Below are 24,262 nucleotides of genomic sequence, written 5' to 3' on the forward strand. Positions count from 1 at the left end.
CTTACCTACCAGGTGAGGGCGGGTCTGTCTCACCTGGGGATTTGTCATCAGCCTGATGCTGCTTTCAAGTGCTGCTGGGAAACTTCACTTTCCGACTTCCTCAAGGCTAATGAAAACAGCCAGATCCCCCTGCCGACCGAGGATTACACATTTATTTAAAATAACTTACATTTGAGCAATGTTTGATTGAACATTTCCCTTTTATGCGATATATAATCTACATTACTTGTACTTTACAATATTTTAGTTGTAAGTAGTGACATTGCTGTACTAGAAAAAAAACACAATCTTTTATAAAGTACATTTGGCACACACACTTCCAAAAAATGGGTTTCATTGCATCCATTTCTGAAATAAAGCTTTGTGAGTGTTTAACCATGTGCTGAAACGTTCATGCTTTAGTTATAAACTATTAAAAGTACCACATAAACCTCTTACACTCAAAATGTTACTTAAAAGTATATAAGTGTAAATAATTAAAATGAGAAAATATCTTGAAAAAAACCCAAATAACTATTAATTAATTGGGAAAAGTTAATTGGCTGTAGTTTTACAAAGTTGCAGTTCGATTAGGAAAGAAAATATCTATGGTTTGAAATATACCGCCACATTTTCATGTCATTATAAAAGGTGTCCAGTAAGCAACATACTCATTCAGTGTGCAGCAGTGGGAAAAGCTTTATTTACTTAACATGTTTTATTGCACATAATGTGACCCATCGTCAACACAGCAGTAGCAATTCAGTACAGATAACAGAGCTGTAAAAGCATTAACGGATAAACTGTGTTTACATGTCTGCCGTCGATGCCTCAGCGGAACACAGTCTCCTGCAGAGTGCAGAGTTTTGGTTTAATCTGCCTTCACAAAAACAACTATGAAACAAGAACAAAGTGCTGATTTGAACATTCAGTTTATCGTCAAAGAAAACATGTTTTTCAGTCTTTTATACTCCAAACTCTTATTATAACACAAACAAACTATAGTTAATTAATCAAGCATTTGCTACATTTGCAAGCTTTTCCCATCTAATTTAAAGGCACATGTTAACATATCTTGGCAACTAATATATAGATGCAGATTCCTGTATGTGATATAAATGACCCTAAATCGCCCTACGTTAAGAAGTGTTCCAATAACTATTTCACCTTTATATATTGCATAATCACCTTCATTAAAGCAAAGAGTAGGCAAAACATTCCCGGCAATCTTTGGTTAATGCTTTAGTGTTCTAGTAGTTTTCTTAAATGCAGAGCTATATATGTGATATATATATATTGAGTATTATTCCTTCCATGAGAGGATGTAGAGTTTTCCTTGTCTGTCACCACAAACCAGTTCAGTGGGTTTCTCAGGGTTAATCTCCAAGTGCAGGACAGGACCTCCACACACAAACATACCCACCTGAAGGGAGAGAGAGAGAGAGAGAGAGAGAGATTAGAGAGGCAGCAGAAAGTGAATACTTATTCGAATACGGTTTAAAATAATTGGATTATATGAATGGTACATTTCTTTTAATCCTCTGACGTACCTGTGTCTTGGTCTTTCGGTCCCACAGCTTCACTGTCCTGTCATAGGAAGCTGAGATGATGCTGTGGTCGGTGAGTTTCAACACACTGATCCTGTCACTGTGGGCCTGGGGATCAACATTTAAAACAAAACAAAGTGAAGCCACAGCCGATTATTTCTGATGTTTGCTTTATCTCCCTGCCTGGTTGGGTTTTGCCGGAATACACAGCTGGTGGTTATTGGAAATCATGCTTTTTTGTATCTGTAGTTAACTAAGATTTAGATTTATGGCAGTTTTGGGGCCCTGTGTCTTCCCCTTTCAATGCTGCATCCATAAAATAAAAGGCATGCTCTGGCTTGGGTTTTTGAATGAATGTTTGATTAAACAACAATCTGTATTTGCCATTTTGGGCTCAAGGACATTGTGATTGGCATTTGCTTTTACCACACTGAGTCAATGATGATCAATAGTCAAACTATGTTGCAGCCATAGTTGAAAGTAGCTGCAATAGCTGAAAATGATATGTAAACATTGACATACTCCAACTATAATTTCCTTATTCAAGCAAATGCTGCATTTCTTGTTATGCCTTACAGGTTTCCGTTTGCTCCATGAGGAATTCTCTGAAATCTGGTTGAACCACATGTTGCCTTTTATGTCCCCACACACGACCAAATCTGAAAAAATATAGAGCACATCACATAAACCAACATATTTAAAATCTGGCCAGTACAAATATAAAATAGAAAGATGCTTGATGTTAAAGTAGGAGTGAATATATCAGCTGCAGTGCTAACAGTATTTAAAGTTGATGCAAGTACCTTTGTCCAAAGTTCCAGCTGTGATCAGGCACCCATTCTTCTCCTCTTCTTCGGTGTATAGATTAATTGTCCCGAAAGATGGGTAAAAAGTATAGTGGGGGCCCATGGTGAACTGAGGAGGGAGAAGACATCAATCAATATTTTCTATAAATCAGAGATTGGCACGAATACATCAAAAAGTGTATTTTTAGTGAATCAGAAACGTGGTCATTAAATGTATCAAAATAGAATAAAAAATACAGGCACGAGAAAATGTACTTCAAAATACATGTAATTTAAATCTTTAAACTTTTAGAATGTTTGACTGTCCGTAACAATACCCCATAAAGAAAGCAAAAATAAAAGTTAAAAAATTGCCATTTGTTGTATGAATATGGGTCTGACCTCACCCCCTCTACAGTGAAGGCCACATTGATGCTTCAGACATTTAAAATGACAAGAAGATTGGGCTAAACAGATTCAATTTCTAGGATCTGCGTCTTTACAAGCGACCAATTCAACTCATAAAACAGAAACAGTATCATTCAAGCAGTGTGGAAAAAAAGCAACCCACATCCCCTTCCCCTAAATGCTTACAACAACCTAAAAAAGCCTAGTGTAAACCCTGACTCTGCAGTCCAGGGAACACAAAGAGTGACGGTGAACACATTACTGGAGCCGACATGTCATGTGATGCAGCTGCAGTTAGCCACAAAGTGTGATCAGGCTTATTGTTGTGGGATTTTTCTACGGCTAAAACCTGGCGGTGAAACGTGTGTTATTTGAGAATCAAATTAAATATCATATCCTGTATTTTAAGTATTTAATCATTTCTGGTTTTAACCGAATTTCCCAATTTGGTATCAATAAAGTATAAACTAATCCAATTTAATTTAATTTAATCTAAATATTCTTCAATTGAACTACAAGCTTTTCTTTTGTTTTTTTTTAAAGGATTGCAGGGTGATGTCTTTAAATTGACCATCACTGGTTTTTAACAAATACATCTAAGGGCCACAACAAAACATTCTTATTATAATAAGTTTAATTTAAAGACAGCAGGACAAACTCACAAAGAAGCCGAGTTTGACTCCTCCGTCTTCCTCGCCCATCAGCCACGTGCTTTTCTCGTCGTTGCGGGTCATACCCAAAATCCGGACAGAGTTTTCCCAACTGTGAAAAGGGGGAAACACATGAAGAGCTTTAGCTCTGTTTTAATTATTGAGGGATTGAGAAATAAAAAAACTAAATCCCACAAAACCATATCTGAGTAAATGAGCTGAACTGTGTGTATATACATATACTGTATGTGGAAGCTGCAAAACAAATCACAATAATATGTATAAAAAGCATTGTGAAGCTATGGGTCATATACATTTCTGTTAATTTAAGAGGCATCAAATAAAAAGCTCTTTATGTTTCTCATACTGCCTGTGCTGCAGCACCTCTTTTCACCCTCTGTCTGAAACCAGAGCCCAGTCTGCTCTAATTGGTTAGCTGGCCGGCTCTGTTGTAATTGGTCAACCGCTTAGATATGTCCCGCCCCTTACTCTATCACATATGATGTGATGGAGCGCTAGCGAATAAAAGTGCCTGTGTTACATCGTGATGTCATTGTGTTACTGAAGTAAACAAAGGAGTCCAATGTGCAGTCTATAGTGTTACCATGAGATTGAGTGTCTCCACATTTCACTGTCAATCGCGGTGACATCAAATATTAATCCAGACTCGGACACACCAATCAGTACTGTGCAGTAGAGGAGCCGGACCACCCGGTCTTTCACTGTGTGAGTGGATACCTTCACCAGGCTGCAGCAAGAGAAACACAGGGTAGGACAGGTTAGTGTGGAGAACCAAACTCCTAACACCTTTCCTGAGTTATGGTTCAGTCTCTATGGTATTCATTAATTCATTTATATTTTAGCTTCACTGTGCCGAGAGCTGTGTCTGCTTTATTGTTTGTTTTTATTTCGATTTCAGGTTCATAATCACACTTTCATTTACGTTGTTTTTCCACTTCTATTCAGGTGTATCTACACAGTCCATTCAAAAAAAAGATCACATGAAAAAAAAGAATAAAAATGAATTGAAATTATAAACAAACGCAATTAAATAAATAAATAAGCCAACATATTTAATAAAATAAAACGTTTTGTGATTTTAAAACACATGTGGAAGAAATCCTCCAAATTGCATGAAGCCAAACAAAATTAGGTTCAGTGAGTGATTTAAAAGTTCTTCATAGTACGACGAGTACTGTATTTTCACCTTGCAGTGCTGTACTGTTGGTTCCACACCAGCTTCCACACATCTACAGCCGGCTTTATGTAGCTGACAGCAAACTGTCCGTCAGGCATGAAGCAGATCGCTTTGATGGGGCAGTCTGAAGCCTGATGCATGCAAATAGACACACAGTGTGATTAACACAGGCACAAAAATAAACATGAGGTCAGCTTACATCCGTTGTTCTTGTGTATGTGTTCACCTGCTTGTGGCCGACCACAGTGTTGTGCTGCCATACCTCCAGCAAACCGGATTCATAACCAGCAAAAATTAAATCCCCTTTCTGAGAGAAGCTCACAGCGGAGACTGGACCTCGCTGACAGGGAGGACTCTCTGGAGACACAGTTTGGGAGGCATAAGTTATAAATATAACCGTGAAAATGAGCAGTATATGCCTCTTTAACTTGGAAAATTAAGACAGAATAAAAAGACACGCTGATCTGATTAAGTATTACCTGTTGTCCACGTCCAGCATCTTAATGAGCAGTCTTCGGAAACAGTGAGGAAGTCTGGGTGACCTTCTTTGGGAACAACTCCACATATTGCACCGCTGTGACCCTGGAATGTGCTGATGTGCTCCACCTGTAATAAAGAGACAACATGTCAGGGAGGACACACAAACAACACACAGTATTCACTCCTTCACTATGCTTTAGAACCAGAAGAAAAGATCTAAATATTCGATTCAATTTGGAAACACCCTTTAAACAGTTGCAATTTTAATTTGACTGACCTGTAGTGGTTTCCAGAGCTGCACTGTGCCGTCATCAGACGCAGTCAAAACAGTCATTTCTTCTGGGTTGACCTCTTTGTTCTCATCTTAAAAACAAAGCAGGTTACGACTAATGTTGTTGTAGATTAAAATATAAAGAGGGAGAGGTAAATTAATCTATGCATGCACTCATTTTCCAGCAGCCTCACCTGTTTTTGGTAGGAGAGAGCAGTGGTGAATTCGTTGCTTGTGTGCAGCAAAGTGGCAGATCTCTGTACCTGTTGCCCAGTTCCACACATGTAGCGCTCCCTCTGAACAGCCAGCAATCACATACTGGCCCTGCACACAAGAATCCAACAATCCGCCTCAGGGTTAAACCTCGAGGTTTTTAAAAGAGGAGAAGGACACATCCTGTATTTTCTGTGAAATGTATAACTGACTCACCAGACAGCAGAGAGATGTGAGAGGATTCTTCCAGGAGATTTCTCTGAGACAAAGGCCCGCCTCCAGATCCCATAAACAAAGCCTCCCGTCGTTTGAAGTGCTCAACTGAAAAGATATACTGCACTTTATGGAAACTGATTTACAGACCAAGAACTACTAAAAAGACACGACAGACATCGAGCCTTCTATCAGAAAGGGGCTGAGAATATATTGAAGGTCCTCTATTAATTAAGTTTAAGATTTAGATCTGTTTTAAATTTAGATGATCAAGTCGATCACTAACTTCTGTTGGCAATGAATGCAGTTTCCTTGAATGGAAATGCTCTTCTAAAAACATCCTATTATTTAGCATGTATTGCTTCAATATACTTCATCTCTGTACACGACTCGCAAGTAAAAGCTGTGTATTTGGGGGCAGATGTGTAACTCAGGTTGATTAAATGGAGACTCACCACGCAGACTGGAGACCAAACACAGCCGGTGATCCAGTCTTTGTGAGAGTGAGGGAGCGACTTAGAGAGGACAGCAGGAGAGGAGCTCACGTCCCACACCATCAGAGCCTGAAATAAACGGCAGAGTTATAGTGTCACACTGGCACATGTTTATATTCTGTCAAATGGATTTATATATTTAAGGACAAAATCCTACATTTGATCAAATATGTCCGGACTCGTTTTTGAAAGGCTAAAGGCCAACAGATACAGATTGAAGGATAAAACATTTAGTGCATTTATAGAAAAGATTAAATCGCTTTTTTCACCAAATATGAATACAACAAATACAATAAATAATAATAATCCTAATGTTAGAAATACTATAATAACATCAGATATGGAAGAAATAAAAAGACAAACCAATGAACGCATTTTGAACTATTGGTGCAGGCCTAGTTAAAACTCTTCAGCACAAACACGGTATTTTACCTGATCTTTTCCACCGGAGAGTAGCTGTCCACCATCAGGGCTGAACGCCAGACAAGTGACGCCTCCAGTGTGGCCCCTCAGCGCCTCATGAGGCTCATAGTCAGACGAGTCGAGGGCCAGATCGCTCAACTTCCACAGAGCAATGGGGAAGTTATCTGATGCAAAGGGAAATCCAGAGCGGTAAATACTAAAACAGTTATTTTGCATTTTATTATTCACCCAAAATTGGGATTTTTTTACACATTAGTTAAAGATATAATAAAAAAGTAGACATACATTACAAATAAATACAGTAAATATCAACAGTGGAAAAGATATATCAACAGAGAGGTAATGTGTTGACATACCTGAGGATGTAGCCAGGTGAGTGGAGTTCTGTGTGAGTGCCGTGATGCCGCCCATTACACCAAACATTCCCACCATTTCCAGGCCGTCAAGCAGCCCCACCTCTGAGAGCTTTCTCTTCCAGACCCTCACACGTTTGTCACTTCCTCCCGACAACAGCAGCTCGGGTTGGGTCTGCTCAGCGTTCAGAACGACCCACAGCAGGCAAAGCACCGACACATCGAGAGTCCCCGAGTCCCAGATCTTCTCTCCTACGATTACCATAAAAGAAGGAATGGTTTGTTTGTTCACCAGTTCAGCAAGTAAGTCATTTATATCGATAATTACTGTTAGTAATAATTCAGTATTTATTTTCCTTCCTTGCACATTTACACACCTGACTCGAGACTGAACAGTTTGATGCCGTCTCCGTGGTAACCCACAGCAGCAAAGTTTCCGTCAACAGCGACACACAGAGCAGCCGGCTGTGAGGCAGCAGACTTCTTTTTCTTCAGAGGAGGCTCCTGCTCACACTGAAACACAATTATGAGAAGAAAATGTGTTTTTTTAAAAAAGTCTGTTCGATCACACAGACGATGGCATGAAGTGGTACCCAAGACAAATAGGGGAGCTTACTTCATCCCTCTTTAATGCAGCGACCGAACGCCCGAGTCCTCCTGACCAGAGCTGCAGCTGATTTACGGAAGGACAAGAAGACACAGAGGCTATTTATTTTAAAGAGTGACAGTATGCTCCATATCCTATAAAAAGGGACTGCAATATGTCTGTTTTCATATTCAGAAAAATAGCATTTACGTTTACTCCCCTGATGTCCTAGATATTTTCATGAATTCTAATTTAGGGTTAGGGTTACTATTGTATTGACAACAAAGCTGATGTGTCTTGATCTGCGCCATGTCTCAAGCCTTTCTTCTGAATGAATTGTAAGCAAAAGAATCTTCATTGTATCGTCACTTGTTTTTGTTTAAATAGAAGTAATTTATTGTTCCGGTCTTCAGGATGGCCGCCTCACCATGTGATCAGCGCCGGCGCTCAGCAGCAAGCTCCCTTCATCCAGGAAGGTGAGGGCCTCCGCGGCCCCGATGTGAGCCTGGAAACATCCCACACAGGTGGAAGTGGGCACTGACCACACCCTGACCTCTCCAGAGATGGAGCCGGAGCAGAGCATGGAGGAGGAGGGGGAGAAGGAGAGACTGCGCACGGAGCTCTGGTGACCGGACAGAGACTAAGGGAATACAAGAAGAGACATTATCAAAATCAAAACATCTTTTTCTTTTCATATTCAACCATGTCTGCAGCCCCAACAGAATGCCTGGAGTAGTGAGCATGAAGCTGACTTTAGCTCTCTATACAGATATCTTGATAACTCACTGTTTGAGTTTCATTCTGGAGCCAGTTCCACACAATCACGTTCCCATTCCAGCAACCAGCAGCCAGCAGGTGACCCTCGGGTTCAAAGGTCACACAGTTGAGAGGGCTGGGGCTGTGCAGGACTGCTATCTCGTTACCTTTCGTGGCGGACCACACCTGAAACGAAGATAAACATTACTTATCATTTATTTAAGGATAGATAAACATCCTTTAATTAAAATGTCAAACTTAAGAATAGGTGAAGTCTTCATTTGATGGATTAGAATATTAAAAAAAGAACAGCTCTAAAGAATCACAGTGAATAAATAAAACAAGGCAATGCAGAATTAATGAAGACACAAAACAATAAAGAAGTTGCTGATTGAATGGGATTTATTTTCAGGCTAACTTTGAGCATGAAGTCCAGAGACACGGTTGCGAGGTGCTTCCTGTCTGCAGTGAGATCACTAGCTGTTATCACATTAGTGTGTCCCTCGATGAGAGCCGTCCTGCAAGAAGAAGAAACATGAGTCTGTACAGTAAGTTTCATCAGCCTGTGCTCAGAGGCCACCTGAAGATAAACCTTGGCTTTGTTGTATTTTGTAAATGTTACTTTCTAACCCTCTTCTCACCTGCAGCCGTTCCCGATGTCCCAAATCTCTATTCGTCCATCAAAGGAGGTCGTAGCAAGACGTCCGTCAAATAAAAAGACGCAGCTGGAGATGCCGTCACAGCTGCTCACCAGCGATTTCACTTCCTGTTTCATCCCAGGAAAGGGTTCACATTAGAGGTTTCCATTACATGTTAGAATGAGAAACAAGTATAAGTTTCACTCTGGCTACAGTATGTCAGGATAACAGGGAAGAAGAGGTCATGTTTAGGAGACCTCTGATACTAACCTGCTGCCTTTACACACAGTACCTATACTTTAAATGTAGTCAGTTTTTCTGTACCTGTCCGGTCTGAGTGTTGATGAAATGCAGCATTCCCTTTCCAGTGCCAACCACCATCAGCTCTGCATCCGGACTCACAACCACACAGGTTGGTTCAGAGGAGAAGGTCGACACCAGCTCACTGCGATGAAACACACAGGACCATCAAGATATTATGGAATCAAATACTCAACATACATACAACAAGGGAACACTTCTAAAGCACTTTTTCTAACCAGAAAACCTGCTTACCTGGTCTCCTGATGAATCTTACGATCATTGTTCAGCCACTCAACAACCCGGGCTCCTCCTTTTCCCATCAGGCCTTGTGCCCATGTGTGAGCCGAGCTGTATGAAGGCTCGTTTAGGGCCTGCTGAACGAACAGAGCCGGCCAGGAGGAGAACAGGCAGCCGTGACGCCGCAGGAAACTCCGGCAGTCTTCCAGACGACCCTCATAGTGCACTGAGAGCACGAAGAAAAACTTGTTAGAACAAGTCATAAATAATACTTGGCAGGATTTAAGAGTAATGTATTTTAAGCACTTACATGAGGGTGAAGACTTTTGCTTGTTATCTGCAGGAAAGGAAATATTTCACCTATTAAGCATTTTTTGCTAAGTTACCTTTTATAAAAGGCGAGGTTTGCAGAGTAAACGGGCCCATGCAACTATTCCAGATACATTGCACACAAGTGAAGGATGGAGGGGTGACGCTAAAGGAAGCTTGGATATCAAAAGGTTTATTATGCAGTATCGTAAAGCATGCTTACCATACAGGCTGTAGGTCTCCAGGAGGTGGTGCATGAGGCCTTGGCGCACGTTAGCATACAGGAAGTAGTAACTGGAGAGCAGGGAATGAAGCGCCTCCAGCTGGTCACTTTGAATCTGAACAAAGCCAAACAAAAGCCAGTTAAAATCTGCAGTAAATATGAGTAACTGTGGACCTCAGGAGGATTTTTGACCTATGACTGATGAACGTTCTTAGTGAATACATATACACTGCTTGTATTTTGTTAATTTACGTTATGTGTAGTTAACACTTACCAGGCTGGCAGGCAGGTGCAGGACAGAGTTGGCCTCACAGTGCAGGAAGGTATCTGAGCCCTGAGAGTCGGCTAGTGCCCACAGACGAGCTGAAAAGAGATACAAGACTGAATAAATACACAGCCTTTAATAATTATACTGTATTAAAACTGACTGTGTGCACCTTACCTGCCAGGACGAGGTGAGCTTTGGTTTTGTATAAGTCTATTGGGATGAAAAAGTCCTCAAAGGCCTTCCTCACCTCCGGATTGGTCAGAGCCAGCAGGTCGTCAGTGTCGTGGCAGTGAGATGGACCAATCAGACTGCCGATACAGATTCAAACAGGTTGAACATCCCTTCCTCCTTGAGGATTGTTTTCTAAAGTTTTACCCACACCTCAGTGCTTCTCATGAGGATGGGTTATATGCAGTGCTTTCATTTCTCTGTATGTGCAGTGCTGTGAACACGTGTGACGTCAGAACGCTGAATCAATTTGAAACCTTCAAATCCATAATCTGTTATATCCTAAAATAAAAAAATTACAGCTAGTCAACTAGTAGAGATTTCTGTTACAGATGATCATTTTTCATTCATACCTTTGTAAACTCTGCACTATACAGGTGAAATGTGCCATGGGAACACGTCCTTTGGGCTTCCTAGACAGATGCAGTACTTCCTGCCATGTGACCTTTCCGTCTCGTGACGATAAGTCGTTGCATGTGTTCAGGACAGAGTACAAGTCTCTCTCCCTCAGGCCTGTTGATGAAGAGGAGACAATGCTGAGGCAACACATTACAAAAAAGGGAAAAAATAATATCATTTTCTCTACATATTCATTTACCCAATGAAGTTTAACAATAATGTAAATGATGTGACGACTCATGTTACCTGTGGGGCTGACAGTCAGAGCAGCCAGGGCCCAGCGGAGGCCCCGTATGCCTCTGTGCTGCGAGCAGAGTCGGTCCAGGCTGTAATGAACCAGCAGGCTCAGAGACTGAGGCAAGTGCTGCAGGCCCTCCTTTAACTAAGCACACAGAGATGAAATACTGTATGTTTAAGCAAGTGAGTGAGATGCAGGGTAACATTTCAAGGGTAAAACAACATCTGCTTGTAGGAAAGACATAATCAGTGGATTAAAATATATACAGTATTCTGCTGAAATATGTCAACAACTAATAGAAAGATAACGGTACATTTAACTACAGATGTTTAATGATCGCAGAACATCAGCTCTGACTTGATGTGTGATATGAAACCTTATCAAAGGAGGCAAAGTTCCTCAGGTCTTCACAGGCCAGGTGCAGGTAGAGAGGACTCGCTGCTCCCTTCTTCATGATCAGCGTCTGGAGCTGGATGAGCAGACGTAGAATAGTTGTTAAATTAGATTATAGAGTGTAGGTCCAACTCCTGAGTGTCAATGGCAGCAGCTGCACATAATAAGAACCTGGTTGTTGAAAGCAGAGTCGCTGAGTTTCTTCCCGAAGGAGTCCAGTCCCTTCCGGACTATCTCCTTGCGGTCGGGCATGGTGAGCTGCCCCAGGGAAAACAGCACTGTGCCTCTTTTCTTGGCCAGGGTTTGTAACAGCGCTGCTTTGGTTGTGATGCTCACCACCAAACACACACTCTGACAAGAACAAAGAGGAGAGTTTTACTGAAGCAGAAAAACACCCAAAAGACAAAAAAACAAAGCAACAAGTGTTTAGTTGAGCATTTAAAAATATGGTGGAGGTATTTTTCGAGCTTCACATTTAGTATCGTCAGTTGTGGATATTAAATCACAACAAAAGAAGGCTGGATGGGAAGCCTAACTAATGCTGGAGCTGATAGCGTAGATTCAGTAGAGTGTTTTCCCTGAGGTTTCTCTCCATGTAACTGACCTGTGGCAGCTGCTGTGGGATCCACTCAGAGCTGAGCTGACCGCTGCCATCTTGGACCAGATCCACCCCATCAACGAGCAGGACCAGAGGCTTCTTCTTCTTCATGTCACTCAAATTCGATGCAAATTCAGACAGCAAATCTCTGTGATGAAAACATAATTGTAGCTCTCAGTGCCGGACATTGAGACGTACCTGTACACTTTTAGGAACACTTGAAGATGTATCTACCTGTAAGGTTGGGGAAGCGGCGATTCCTCTTCAGTATCTTTCAGCTTCCTCAACCCCTGAACGAGGCAGCGCAGCAGGTTATCCACGAAGCGTGCTGATTGGCTGGCAGCCGTAGAGTAGGAGATGACATCACAGGCGAGGTTTTTCCTAGACTTGACTCCAGTCCTGAGGCTGTCTGCAAGAGCGGCCTGTGTAGGGACAAATGAATATGGACAATATACACCCTGCAGATAATCTAGAAAAGAGCCGGAAAAATGATCAAATATGCTAATAATTGCAGACATCAAGCATTTTTGTGTTTCTCCTACATTTAGATATAATATAATATAATTATTTTAGGAAGTTTACCATGAAGACAGTTTTTCCCTCTCCAGGTCCTGCTTCCACCACCAACAGCCCTCCTTTGGTCTGGGCCTGCTCCACCATCTCCACCGCCCCCAACAGCAGCTTCTCCCTGCCGAAGAACTGCCTCTGCAGCGCCCCCTGGTGCACCTCCTGCTCCATCACATCCGACGAAGCCTCAGCCTCGTCATCCTCCTGACACATGGAGGATAATGTGGTATTTAAAAGTGGTGGAAGAACCAAGCATGATATGAGTATTATGCATTGTTTTAACCTAGCTAAGTTTGGTTAGAGTTTGGAAAATGAATGTATTAAATGGTCAGAGTGACTAACTTCCACAAACTGCTTGACAACAGCCATCCACAGATCTTCCAGCACAGCCTTTCCAAAGTCCTCCAGGTTTTTCAGGTATGGTTTCCCATCCACAACGCCTCCCCACTTACATGTGTAACTATGACAGAAAAACAGAATAGTGAAAGGCATTTCAAATGATGTTGTGGTTTCATTTCAGAATGCTCTATGCCAACTTTTTACAGTTCTTATAAAAACCTTTTCTAAAGCAAAAGTCCTCCATGAGTTGTAAATGTTAAGTATATTGAATTAATGTGTTAATACCACGGCTTCAGAGCAGAAGGGGATATAACAGAAATGACTCACTTTTCAGTGACCTTGACTTCATTTTGCCGGATCCTTTTCTTCAGAGAGGTCATTTTAGACTCAGCCTCCTTAGATTCAGCGACAAAGTCAGACCTCCAAGCCACTGGAACTGATCTGAGAAACGAGAGAGTAACATTAAAACACAAATACTTAAATGTGTAGCTTTGAACAAATTGAATATATTCACAGATATATATATTAAATTAATTGGAAGGGGTTTGTAAGTAGTTTAAATGACTGCATCTTAAGTGGCAATAGACAACTTGTTTGCTTTAAATGATCAAGATTGAAGTAAGAGGTTACTGTACAATGTAACTGTTATCAAATATAATGACATTATTAGCGTTTAAAACCAGCCATATTTCAGTCGGCAATTCTGTCTGCCACCAAGAACAATGTCCCAAATAAAAAAGCTTGATTTACGGGACGAATCCATGAAAAATTGTTGATATTCCTGTGCAGTGTTGCTAACACTCATCCAATGAAAGTAGCAAGAATTAGCTCCAAAATATCAAACATAAAATTGTACTGTTGTTGGGTAATTGCAGATTCATCTCTAAGGCCATCAAGTGCTTAGACAGATTGTGGTGTGTGAATGTGAGCGTGGTTTACTTGGTGATGTTTGGATCTCTGAAGTAGCACATCATTCTCTGCTGAGCTGTGTCGGGGTAAAGAGCCTCGAACTGACGGATCTCCATCTCCGTGATGGACAGATCTGCCGGGGCTGACGCCAGCTGCACATGGAGGAACAAATTATGATTTTTGTTTTTATTTTAATAGATACATTCAATTTAATTTGTCATCTCAAAACAAAAAACATTCTGTTTTCCTTAAATGTATAAAAGAAGAGTAATACCCATACCCAATATCACATATACAATAAAATAATTGTTTCCAGTAGTTGCGTAATAAAATGATTAACAACACATCTATTATTTATTTCTTATATTTCAGGATATTTATTGGACAAATTCATTTCTCTTTGTTTAACATAAATGACTTATAATTATCTAAACTTATTGTATTTTATTTATACATGTGAAGAATTGCATTTAAGGCTGTTTTAGCCATAAACTCAAAGCAGTATCAGGAATCTTCTTGGAAAAAATGCACCTTCCAATCAAACTGTAAAGCGCAAACTCAGCATATTGCACAGAATTAAGTATCAGTAATTCATTTAAACAAACATACTGAGCACAGTCTGTAGTACTAGCTCTACATATTAATAATTATTTATCTTCATGTCATATCACAAGTCTTACCCAGCGGTGCTGCGGCAGGTCTGGGAGGACAGGTTTGGGAGGCACCAGGCCGTACCTCTCCCCCAGGATTGCTACCATCATGTGGCTGCGACAGACCTCAGACAGGCACAGCTGGACGGCCCGCTCCGACTCCTCCTCGGTCACCCCCCAACGCAGCTCCACCTCCTGCAGGTAGAGGCAGTGTGATGCCGCACGACGCCGGAGCTCCGGGAACACGCCGCGTACCAAAATGTCGCGCTCGGCGTGCATGTCTCTGAAGGTGGAGGAGATGAACACACGCACACCTCGCCACCTGTGAAGACACGAGTCATAGGAAATGAGAAAATGACCTAAATAGTTCGGTCAAGCAGGAAAAACTGGGAAATGTCCATGTAGCTTAATTTAATTAGATTTTTATAGGCGCAGATTTATGCTGCTCAAGGGTTAAATGAAAATGGCGGGAAAAACAAACGTTACTGCTCAGATTTGTTCTTTACCAAAAACAAAAAAATCGGGTTTTATGAACATTCTTTTACCGAGGAGGCCTCAACACATTTAAAGACAGTTTATAGGAAACCCCTTTATTTTTCTGGTGTGGCAAACATAAAACGGGACATTGTTGCTACTCCAAGTAAAAAGACAAAAGAGTAAGGAGTTGGTGTAAAACTAGTAAGGAAAAAAGCGGAAACGCAATGTAGACTGGCCTTTTAATGTTTAAAGCCTTTAAACATTTTAACGTAATATTAGATTTTTTTTTTGCCACAAATAAAGAAACTACCTTGACTTGGGGCTGACGGGTATTTGGACGACGTTGTCTGCGGATGGAAGGCCTTTAGCTCCGTCTGGTGGTGGGACATTGTACAGTTTGTCTAAATGCTCCACATGGTCCAGAAGCCTGGATGATCCTCGTTCTGCCACAAACCTGGTCACATTGTCAAAGGAACAGTTAAACATTTCGTCTTATTTATGTTTTTGGGGAGAGTTTGATTAGAAATTAAATAGCACTTTCAGGTTCGTAGGATAAATATAAAGCTACAGCCAACAGCCAGTTAGCTTAGCTTAGCATGAAGACTGCTAATGGAGGGAGCCAGCTAGCGTTGCTCTGTACGAAAGAGTCAAAATCAACCTTCCACAACTTAGAAAGCTCAAAAATGTATACGTTATCTTGTTTGATTAATCTGTACAGAAATTGTGACTAGTTTTTGGCAAGCACCAGCAACATTTTAACATGTTTTGAACAGATTAAACAAACACAATTACATTTGAAATAGTGAGCTTTTAAAAGAGTGCCTTCAAAATGAGCCAGTGCTAAATTGAGGCAACAGACTGCTTCTTTTCTCACAATATCATACCTTTATCAACATACCATAGTCAGAACACCAAGAGTTAGCTTTTTCACGTTCATACAGTAAATAATTATCTACATTTTTATTCTGAATAAAAAAGGGCAACAAGACATTTTACCTCAGTATTTGTTCACTGAAGCCTGAAAGCCTCACATAGTTCCTTTCAGGGCTGAGATTTAAATCTCTGCAAGTGGAAAATACAAGCAAATACAAAAAGAAACAAATATTAAAGATGACCCCTGTACGCTGAAAGAGTGTCAATGAAAAATGGAATTGGTACACTAATTGCTGTGAATGCCACTATAGCTTCATAATACGGTATGTGAGATACATGAAAACTAGCAGCTACAGGGGAAATTGGAGTATTACCGGTCGGACAATAAGATTTCCACGATGAGAGCTTTGTTGTTTATTTCGTTCTTGTAGCTTTTGATGGCCCACCTCAATTCACTACCCAACCAGTAGTCACCAAGTATTATGATGTTGTCCACCTGAGAAAGAAAAAGCATGTGAGATCCGGGATCACTAGAAAGCAATGTGTTTTGGGTCCAAACCAGGGTTCTCTCACACTCAATCAAAAGTGCCTTAACACAGGTAATAGCTTAGCAAATATCATTAAGCTGCAGAGCCACAGTGCAAGCACATTCAGACTTGCAGCTCTGTACACTTTTAAAAGCACAAGTATGCATCTACTATCAAGACAGTACTGTGTATTAGCGACACCACAAAAACCTCTACAACTTTAACTATGTACATAAAAAGTGTTAATGAATTATATACAGTACATATCCACGAACCGTATTGTTTATGGGAATCGTTTTGCTGAGGGAAAGTGTCTCTTCATGTCTCATCCCTGAAAATGCCTGTTAAAGAGAAGTAATCATTAATAAAAGCACATTACAATGAATAAAAACTTTCTCCACAACACAGCTCATCTTTACTTTACAGGGATATGTTTCAGTTGTATCCAACCTTGTAGCATGTACAGTTATTTCCTTTGTTGAACTAATTCACATCACACCTACTGTAAGAATGATGCAATAGAGTACAAGTCCCCACCTTTATTTGTTTAATCACACTCCTGACATTATCCAGAAGAACATCAGACTTCAGCTCGACTTCCTGGAAGCCAGAATAACTAAACAGGCAGAGCTGACCGTCCTCAGCACTGCTGCGAATCATCAGAGAGAGCAAAGTTGCCGTCTCCATATGCTGAGGCAAAAGAGGGAAGAGATTGATAATAAGTACAGTGTACTATGACAAAATACTCAGAATAATAACATAAAACGTGCAGTATTTTTGTGGAAAAGTGGGAAGTTGTGTAGATATTCTACATTTCCTGTAGAAATGTGCAAAATATTTGGAGGGTTGGGCAGAACTGGCAAAACTTAAATGAAATAATGAAACAACAAGATACTCTTTGCATTGTGTGCATTAATGCATATGTGTTACTGCTAATCAGAAGAAAACTCACAGAAGGAGTCAGTTTGTCATCCGTTTTCTTGTCCCTCTTTCTCTTTCTCCTCCTGCTCCCTTCTTCTTCTTCTTCTTCTTCTTCCTCCTCCTCCTCCTCCTCCTCCTCCTCCTCTTCTTTTTCTTCGTTTGCCTCGGGGTCAGGAGGGAGGCAGAAGTCCTGTTTCTCAAGCCCTTCTGTATTGTTCATTATGTCAGTGGACAGGACGATGAGGGTCCGTCCGGGGAGCGGAGGCACGTTGTAACGACAGGAGATCTGGACCGCCGTCTCCAGAGCTTTGCGGTACCGGTCCAACAGAGCCGTAGTTAACAGACTCTGACTGGACGCACAGACACAGAAAAAGCGTTGCTATAAAACTGGATATACTTTTGTTTTTAATGCACGCAGACTTCAATATGTCTTTGATATCTTTTTGAACTGATGTAAGAAACAAATGTTCAATCTTAGCAAAAAACTGTGCAGTTATCTGTACCTTTTTTCTGCTTGAATTTATAGATATATAAATGACTGCTCAAGCTAACCACCCAAATGTATTTCTGTTCATTTCAAACCACTTCTTCTTCTCTCACTTGTCTGTGCTACTGAAATATTTTTCCCAGTGTTGGGATCAACAAGTATCAGCCACAGAAAATATTTTAAGATTAGGAAATCATCGTAGGGACAGTTAAAGCACATTTCCATACTTGGCCTTTATGAACTGCTCCTTCTTCATTTTGTATAGTCGATATATAAACGGCACTCCAAGCGTCACCCTAATCCGGCTCTTCGGAGTCGTGTCCCATTCCTGACTCTTGAAGCGTTTGCTCTTGGGAATCTTTTTCAGGATGCCCATCAGGATCTCTTTAACGGGGGGGATTGCTTTCTCTGATGCTTTGGGTAGAGGACAGAGAGGCAAAGAGCAATAAGTGGAAGTACTGAATGTGTTGCAGCATGTCAGAGCAAAGCTTCATTAAAGTTGTGGTTTTCCTGTAGTGTGTTGAATGGAATGTGGAACCATGTCTTAAAATGTTGCCATAAAAAAGCAGTTGTACAGAAATTTCTTTCAGTAAAGACTTGAGTGCATGTATCTCACTCAAAGAATTCAGCTCCATGATGACTTTGTACGCAGCGAGGAATCTGGTGGGAAACTGACGGCTCTGAATGACTGCTTTCTGTAAACACAAAGGTGAAACATAATAACACAAATATAATTACATGGTTTTCTTTGACCTTTTACTAGCTGTATCGGATCAGTGTGTTGGGTCTCACCTTATTGGTCAGTCTGCTGAGGATCTTCTTGTGATGAGCCTCATTGATGCCAGCCGTGATCATGTTCCTCAGGTTCCTCAGCATGGCCATGAAGGGAAGAGACTTATTGTCTGCACAGTAGAGACATTATTCATCAGATGAAAGACATGTTGGATTATAAATATATCTGTGCTGTATGCATAGATGTGTCTTTTGAATGCACAGGTACAGCTTTGAAGTCTCACCAAGTATTCACACCCAGTTTTATTCAAAGGCTTTATAGTCACATGCAAAATAGATACAGTGTAGTTTTGGCAAAGCAAATGTCACACACTACTACTTCAATGCAACATAGAATATAATTAAGTGTGTGTGTGTGTGTGTGTGTGTGTGTGTGTGTGTGTGTGTGTGTGTGTGTGTGTGTGTGTGTGTGTGTGTGTGTGTGTGTGTGTACACTCAGCAGACCTATGAGTTTCTCCCAGGTGGCGGCCTTGTTTCCCTCCCGGCTGAGCAGGCGTTCCCATGTCTCCGGTTCTTTGAGCTTCATTCTCTTCCCGGCTTTCTCCCGGTCCCACGTGCCCTTTATTCCACTGCGGTTAAACATCTTGGCGTCTGCAGGATACCTGACACAAACACAACCAAGGCAAATTTTAAAGCAGGGGACAAGCTACTCACCTTCAAGACGAAATCTTACCCGTTCCCCATTTTCCCCCTCCTTGTTTAAAGAATAAATTGATAAAAAATGCAGAGTTTTTAGGAGGTTCAAGTGGGACTGTGGTCAAGTGATAACAATACTTGCCCGGGTAACTGGGATTTATTCAGTAACGCTATATTTGTATTTCTCTACAAGATATTTTTACTTAAGTATTTTTTAATGTTGCTATTTAATGCTATTTAAATGCAAGCTTCCTGTAACACTCTATTTAAACCCCTCTACAGCGCATTTATATATATATATATATATATATATATATATAGGATATCAAATAATAAATGCGCTATATATATATATATATATATATATATATATATATATATATATAGCGCATTTATATATATATATATATATATATATATATATATATATATATATAGGATATCAAATACCTTTATAGAGGTAATATAAAAAATAATGTACACTTAAAGTGTCTGATAATAAGTATTTTACAAAAGGTTTAAACAAATCAGTGATACTGAGGTGCTGTAGAGTCACTTTGTGAGTCACCAGTGTGTGTCTGACTGAGTTTGTGTGTCTTACTTTTTCCCCAGAATAGCCATAACATATTCAGCCGGTTGCTTAATGTGAAGCTTCCTGATCATCTTCTTGATACTGAACTCACTCTGCTTTTTATCCACCACCACTTTGCTGTCCTTTACACCCAACTGTAGACACACAAACAAGGATCAAATAGAGTTGCACATGTGGTACGATTTCTTCAACAACACTTAGAAGATGGGTGAGGACGTTTAGAATAAATCACTTTATAAAAACTTTAAAACTAAACCCATATTTGCATACAAAGCAGAAAAGGATGTGAACTGAAATGACTTTCATCAAGACAACTCCAACTTTTAAAATGATGTAAAGAAGTGCTTCACATAGGAAAAGATTATTGAATGCCTAAAGAAAAAACGTTTTTACAACCATGACTCTGTGAATGCACGATCAATTAACGAAGAAAAGTCTTGATCAATTAAATCAAAACATCTGTTTGCAAACTTAGCACCACTTGTGCTGTATGATCCAAGTCTCTTCCATTGAGTGATATGCTCATTACTTCCAAATGTTTGCTAAAATCATACTTTTTAATACATATTCCCACAGACAAGTAGTATGCTATCCGAGCGTGTTATGCTGACTTGTTTAAAATAGTACGCTTAAGAGAAAATCCATGTGTTTAAGAAGTAATGAGAATACGACTAATACGTTTTGAATATATGTTTTGCTGTTGTTAAACGCAACTTTCATTTACTTCCATTCATCACAACTTTTTTTCCATTCTTGTAGTCTTGTTGTGTCTTTGTTCATAGGTTATGTTTAAGAAAAATTAGCAATTGGTTTCCAAATGGTCATTTTGTGGGAGTGAAGTGTTCCTTGAAGAAGGCACTTAAGTAACTCAAAAGTGTAAAAACATCAAACACACTAGTGGCAGAACAGAAAAGTACTGATCATTGACTTACAATCTTCTCCAGCACGTTTGCATCGGCTCTGAGCAAGTTCCCCCACTTTTTCATCTGCTGAGCAGTCGGTTTCTGGAAATCAAAGATACATAGAACAAACCATGGAGTGAGGAAGAGAGGATAGTTAAGGCACTGTGTTTTAATTAAGAGAAATGAGTGCATTGCACTATAATAGAAAACCACATGACGTTTCAATCTTTTTTTAGAATGAGAATCTGTTATTTATTCTCAGGGGGGAAATCAGATATGAATCAGCTGCTCCATTTGAGACAAATTAAATGAAAATAACTTACATTAACATAGAAAGTTAAAATAAAACAGCTATAAATAACAACAATAAATATGTATAAGGTGTGCTTTGGTTAAGAGTGTGAAGGTGTGCTACTTGAACTACAAGAAACAGTAATACTGAGAAACCGTTTTCTGTCCATAAGTGGAGTTGAGTTTGGTTAAGCCTTAGTTTTCATATTGAACTGAAAGAAAAGAGACCACAATGAAGGCTTCTGTACCTTGGCTTTGGGCTTCTTGCTGTTGCGGTTATGTTTACAGCGGTGTTTGCGCGTGTTGTATTTGGCCAGCTGATACTCGTTGAACTGCTTGAACTTGTCAGCCATTGCTTTCTTCAGGCACATCGGCAGGGAGCGGCTGAAGCACTGGAGACGGACAAACATGAGGATGAGATTTCCCAGAACTCACACATCCAGATTCCAACAAACAGAAGACGCTCACTAACACTTACTGTGCTGTAGATCCTGACTACTTCCAGCCAATCAGAGGGCAGCTGTACGGCAGCACAGAAGTATCTGCGGACATGAGGTTTGGTGGAGGGCTGGTTGGCAGCCAGAGCCAATAAGAAGTTCGCTGTGATGCGGATGTTCAACTCCTGACGGGTGTAGACTGCCACCTGAATGATAAATGCAAGAACAAGCACATTGGACGTGACTAACAGACATGATATCCCTTTTCCTTTACTGTGATAGTGTGTGCTGTCTGTCTGGGAATTAATTCCACTGTTCTTATGGAAAAAATGAAGATATTACAAATATCAATACAACAAAATCATCCAATCGTGGAAAATGTTAAGTAAAAGAACTCATAATCTGACCCTCATCAGAATCATTTTTTGCCAAGTAGGTTTACACATACAAAGAATCTGCATTGGTGTAAATGGTGCGAGCATAAACACAATGATGGAAATTAAGTTGTACAAAGAAAAGGAACAAGTATTTTTAAAGCCATTTTAAAAACTATTATACCAACATTTTAAAAATAATATTATAGTTTATTTTTGTATCATAAAAACAAAAATCACAACTATTGATAACTACTTTAAGGGCTCTGTAGTAATCGAGGTTAATGTTTGCTGTTTACTTTATTAACACATGTTGGAAATTACGTTTTTTTTAGTCGTGTTGCATTTCGTTCTGTCACATTGGTTGCTCCAAATTGTAATACCCAATAAAAAACAAAGCATGCATTTCTAAACATGGCTTGAGTATTCTCGGTCAATTGTCTTGATTGGTTGACCATGATAACATGTTGATTACCAAATAAACAAATAAAGATGCATTGAGATTCACACCTCTGAACAGACCCACACAGACAGACATGCATACACACTTTCAGAAGAAACTGTGGGTCACGGTCAGAAATGTCCTTTGCCAGGTTTATGATCCTGGTCCAGACGCTTTCCTCTGAGTCCCAGTCCTTCTGACCTGGAGCCGTGTTCTTATTCACCAGGGAGCAACACACCAGGTTCAGCAGGAGATACTGAGGAACAGAAAGAAAGACGATGAAGTTTCTGTCCGTTAATGCTTGCAGCAAAAGGACAATTATTTCTATGACTTCTCCTACCTTTTTATCTTTCAGCTCCTCTTCAATATTTTCATTTTCTCTATCAATCTCAGCAAATTCGTCCTGTTTGATGACCAAAGTTTGTTTGAGTTCCTGGCTTTCCAACTCTATTCCCAAGACAGGTATATCCATGGCTGTCCCATCCTCCTCTTCCTCTTCCTCTTCAGACGAAACATCATCTTCCTCAGAATACTACAGATGTAGAAGAAAAATGTCATTAAAACAAGAATCCCGCTCAATGGGATGCATCCACAATGTTGTCAAAGGTACATTTATTTTATGCTAAAACTAATTAAATCAGAGAAATAAAATAAATGAAGAACATCTCATTTACCACACTCGATTCTTCCAAAAAGGACTGCGTCACATCCAATGTTTCCTCTGTGGCTTCATCACCTCCATCGTCTTTCCTCTGTTCTCCACCCAGAGGAGGAGGGAGGAATGAAGGAGCAGAGCCTTTAGGCAAAGCACTGCTTGCCAGGCATTTTGAGAGCAGAGAGTCATTACGGACAGTTGTAGAGGAGGTGAGGGGAAAAGACAGACCGGGTGAATATCTAGTAAGGAACTTATTCTCAGTGCTGAGGAGAGAAGAGGTGGAGAGAAGGGAGGATGAGGTGGAGGACAGGAAGGAGGGCTGGAGGTTGGACGGTTTGGGCATCAGTGAGGAGGTCAATAGCTTATTCTCCAGATTTGGAGGAGCATAGTTGGAGGACAAACTCCTGCCACATGTTGCCTGCTGCCACTGATCTCCTTGGGCCCCATTTGCCTGATGCAAAGTCAGGGCCTTCATACCTGCAGAGAAATCAATCAGAGGGTCAAAGGCTGTTACAAACATTCCCAATCCTACACGGCATTAAGTCCTGAAAGAAGCAACTCAGCAGCATTCATACCACTGTTTGAACAAGCTTTGTACTACTGTAGTTAAGGGTGTGTACTAGTTCCACTGAATGCATTGATAAAAAAAAGGGGACAAAGTCTGAAAACAATCAGCAAAAGGCCCAAGATTTTCACAGAGTTTCATAAGACACCATGACCACCATAATGCATATATACATTTAAAATAAATAACAAATAAGTTTCAAGATGATCAAGAGCTGAGTTAGTTAAGTACTGTAGTGCATCTATTCATAAAAAGTATAAACACAACTGCGTAGAAACCAGGCATGTAACTATCAGAAAGAAAACCATAGGCTATCATCACTGCAATATCCAGACAGACAATGCGTTTAACTGCAATACATAACCTTATTAGTCAACATTGTTCGTAGAGGCCTACTTTTAGCGTAAACACCCAGACTTAAAGCAGAAAACTCACCGGTAAAAACGGGATGTCAACTCCACAGACAAACGTGTCGTCTTGTGTATAGTGTTATCGTTTACTGTAGTGTTACAGTTACTTTCTAAAGCCTATAAAGCTTCAGTTCCTGGTTTACTGTAAATGATCTCAACCGAGCAGCTGCCTGTGCGACATATTCTGAGAGCGCTGATTGGTCGAAATGATTGTATACTTTTCTTT

General features: G+C 40.3%; 1 protein-coding gene across 1 annotated transcript; it reads right to left on the reverse strand.

The window, feature by feature from the left end:
• Positions 1-653: 653 nt before the first annotated feature.
• Positions 654-24,213, reverse strand: tep1 (telomerase-associated protein 1). Its single transcript, XM_063886561.1, has 56 exons — positions 24,062-24,213; positions 23,081-23,538; positions 22,747-22,938; positions 22,513-22,662; positions 21,632-21,796; positions 21,402-21,545; positions 20,893-20,964; positions 19,970-20,094; positions 19,177-19,334; positions 18,733-18,842; positions 18,557-18,635; positions 18,168-18,354; positions 17,485-17,803; positions 17,070-17,222; positions 16,808-16,873; positions 16,380-16,501; positions 16,129-16,194; positions 15,443-15,586; positions 14,686-14,977; positions 14,036-14,157; positions 13,424-13,537; positions 13,100-13,217; positions 12,773-12,961; positions 12,425-12,612; positions 12,197-12,338; positions 11,764-11,943; positions 11,576-11,668; positions 11,208-11,343; positions 10,916-11,075; positions 10,509-10,642; positions 10,341-10,429; positions 10,067-10,181; positions 9,845-9,871; positions 9,550-9,760; positions 9,319-9,439; positions 8,998-9,122; positions 8,775-8,874; positions 8,387-8,542; positions 8,028-8,240; positions 7,631-7,687; positions 7,392-7,527; positions 7,018-7,266; positions 6,671-6,825; positions 6,200-6,307; positions 5,748-5,852; positions 5,513-5,642; positions 5,325-5,410; positions 5,047-5,173; positions 4,794-4,924; positions 4,577-4,698; positions 3,974-4,117; positions 3,382-3,481; positions 2,330-2,441; positions 2,103-2,185; positions 1,530-1,634; positions 654-1,402 (listed from the first exon to the last, which is right to left on the reverse strand). The coding sequence occupies exons 2-56, from the start codon at positions 23,534-23,536 to the stop codon at positions 1,283-1,285; spliced, it is 7,803 nt and encodes a 2,600-aa protein (XP_063742631.1). The 5' UTR covers positions 23,537-23,538; positions 24,062-24,213; the 3' UTR covers positions 654-1,282.
• Between the last annotated feature and the right edge of the window lie 49 nt (positions 24,214-24,262).

The sequence above is a fragment of the Eleginops maclovinus genome, chromosome 6, assembly GCF_036324505.1.
Source record: "Eleginops maclovinus isolate JMC-PN-2008 ecotype Puerto Natales chromosome 6, JC_Emac_rtc_rv5, whole genome shotgun sequence".
NCBI lineage: Eukaryota > Metazoa > Chordata > Actinopteri > Perciformes > Eleginopidae > Eleginops > Eleginops maclovinus.

Coding starts and splice junctions, on each gene's coding strand:
- tep1 (XM_063886561.1), bottom strand. CDS start 23,536: ATGAAGGCCCTGACTTTGCATCAGGCAAATGGGGCCCAAGGAGATCAG. Junction 14,158..14,685: donor ACCTGCCGCAGCACCGCTGG/GTAAGACTTGTG, acceptor CTCCATGTGCAG/CTGGCGTCAGCCCCGGCAGA. Junction 8,875..8,997: donor GACATCGGGAACGGCTGCAG/GTGAGAAGAGGG, acceptor TTCTTCTTGCAG/GACGGCTCTCATCGAGGGAC.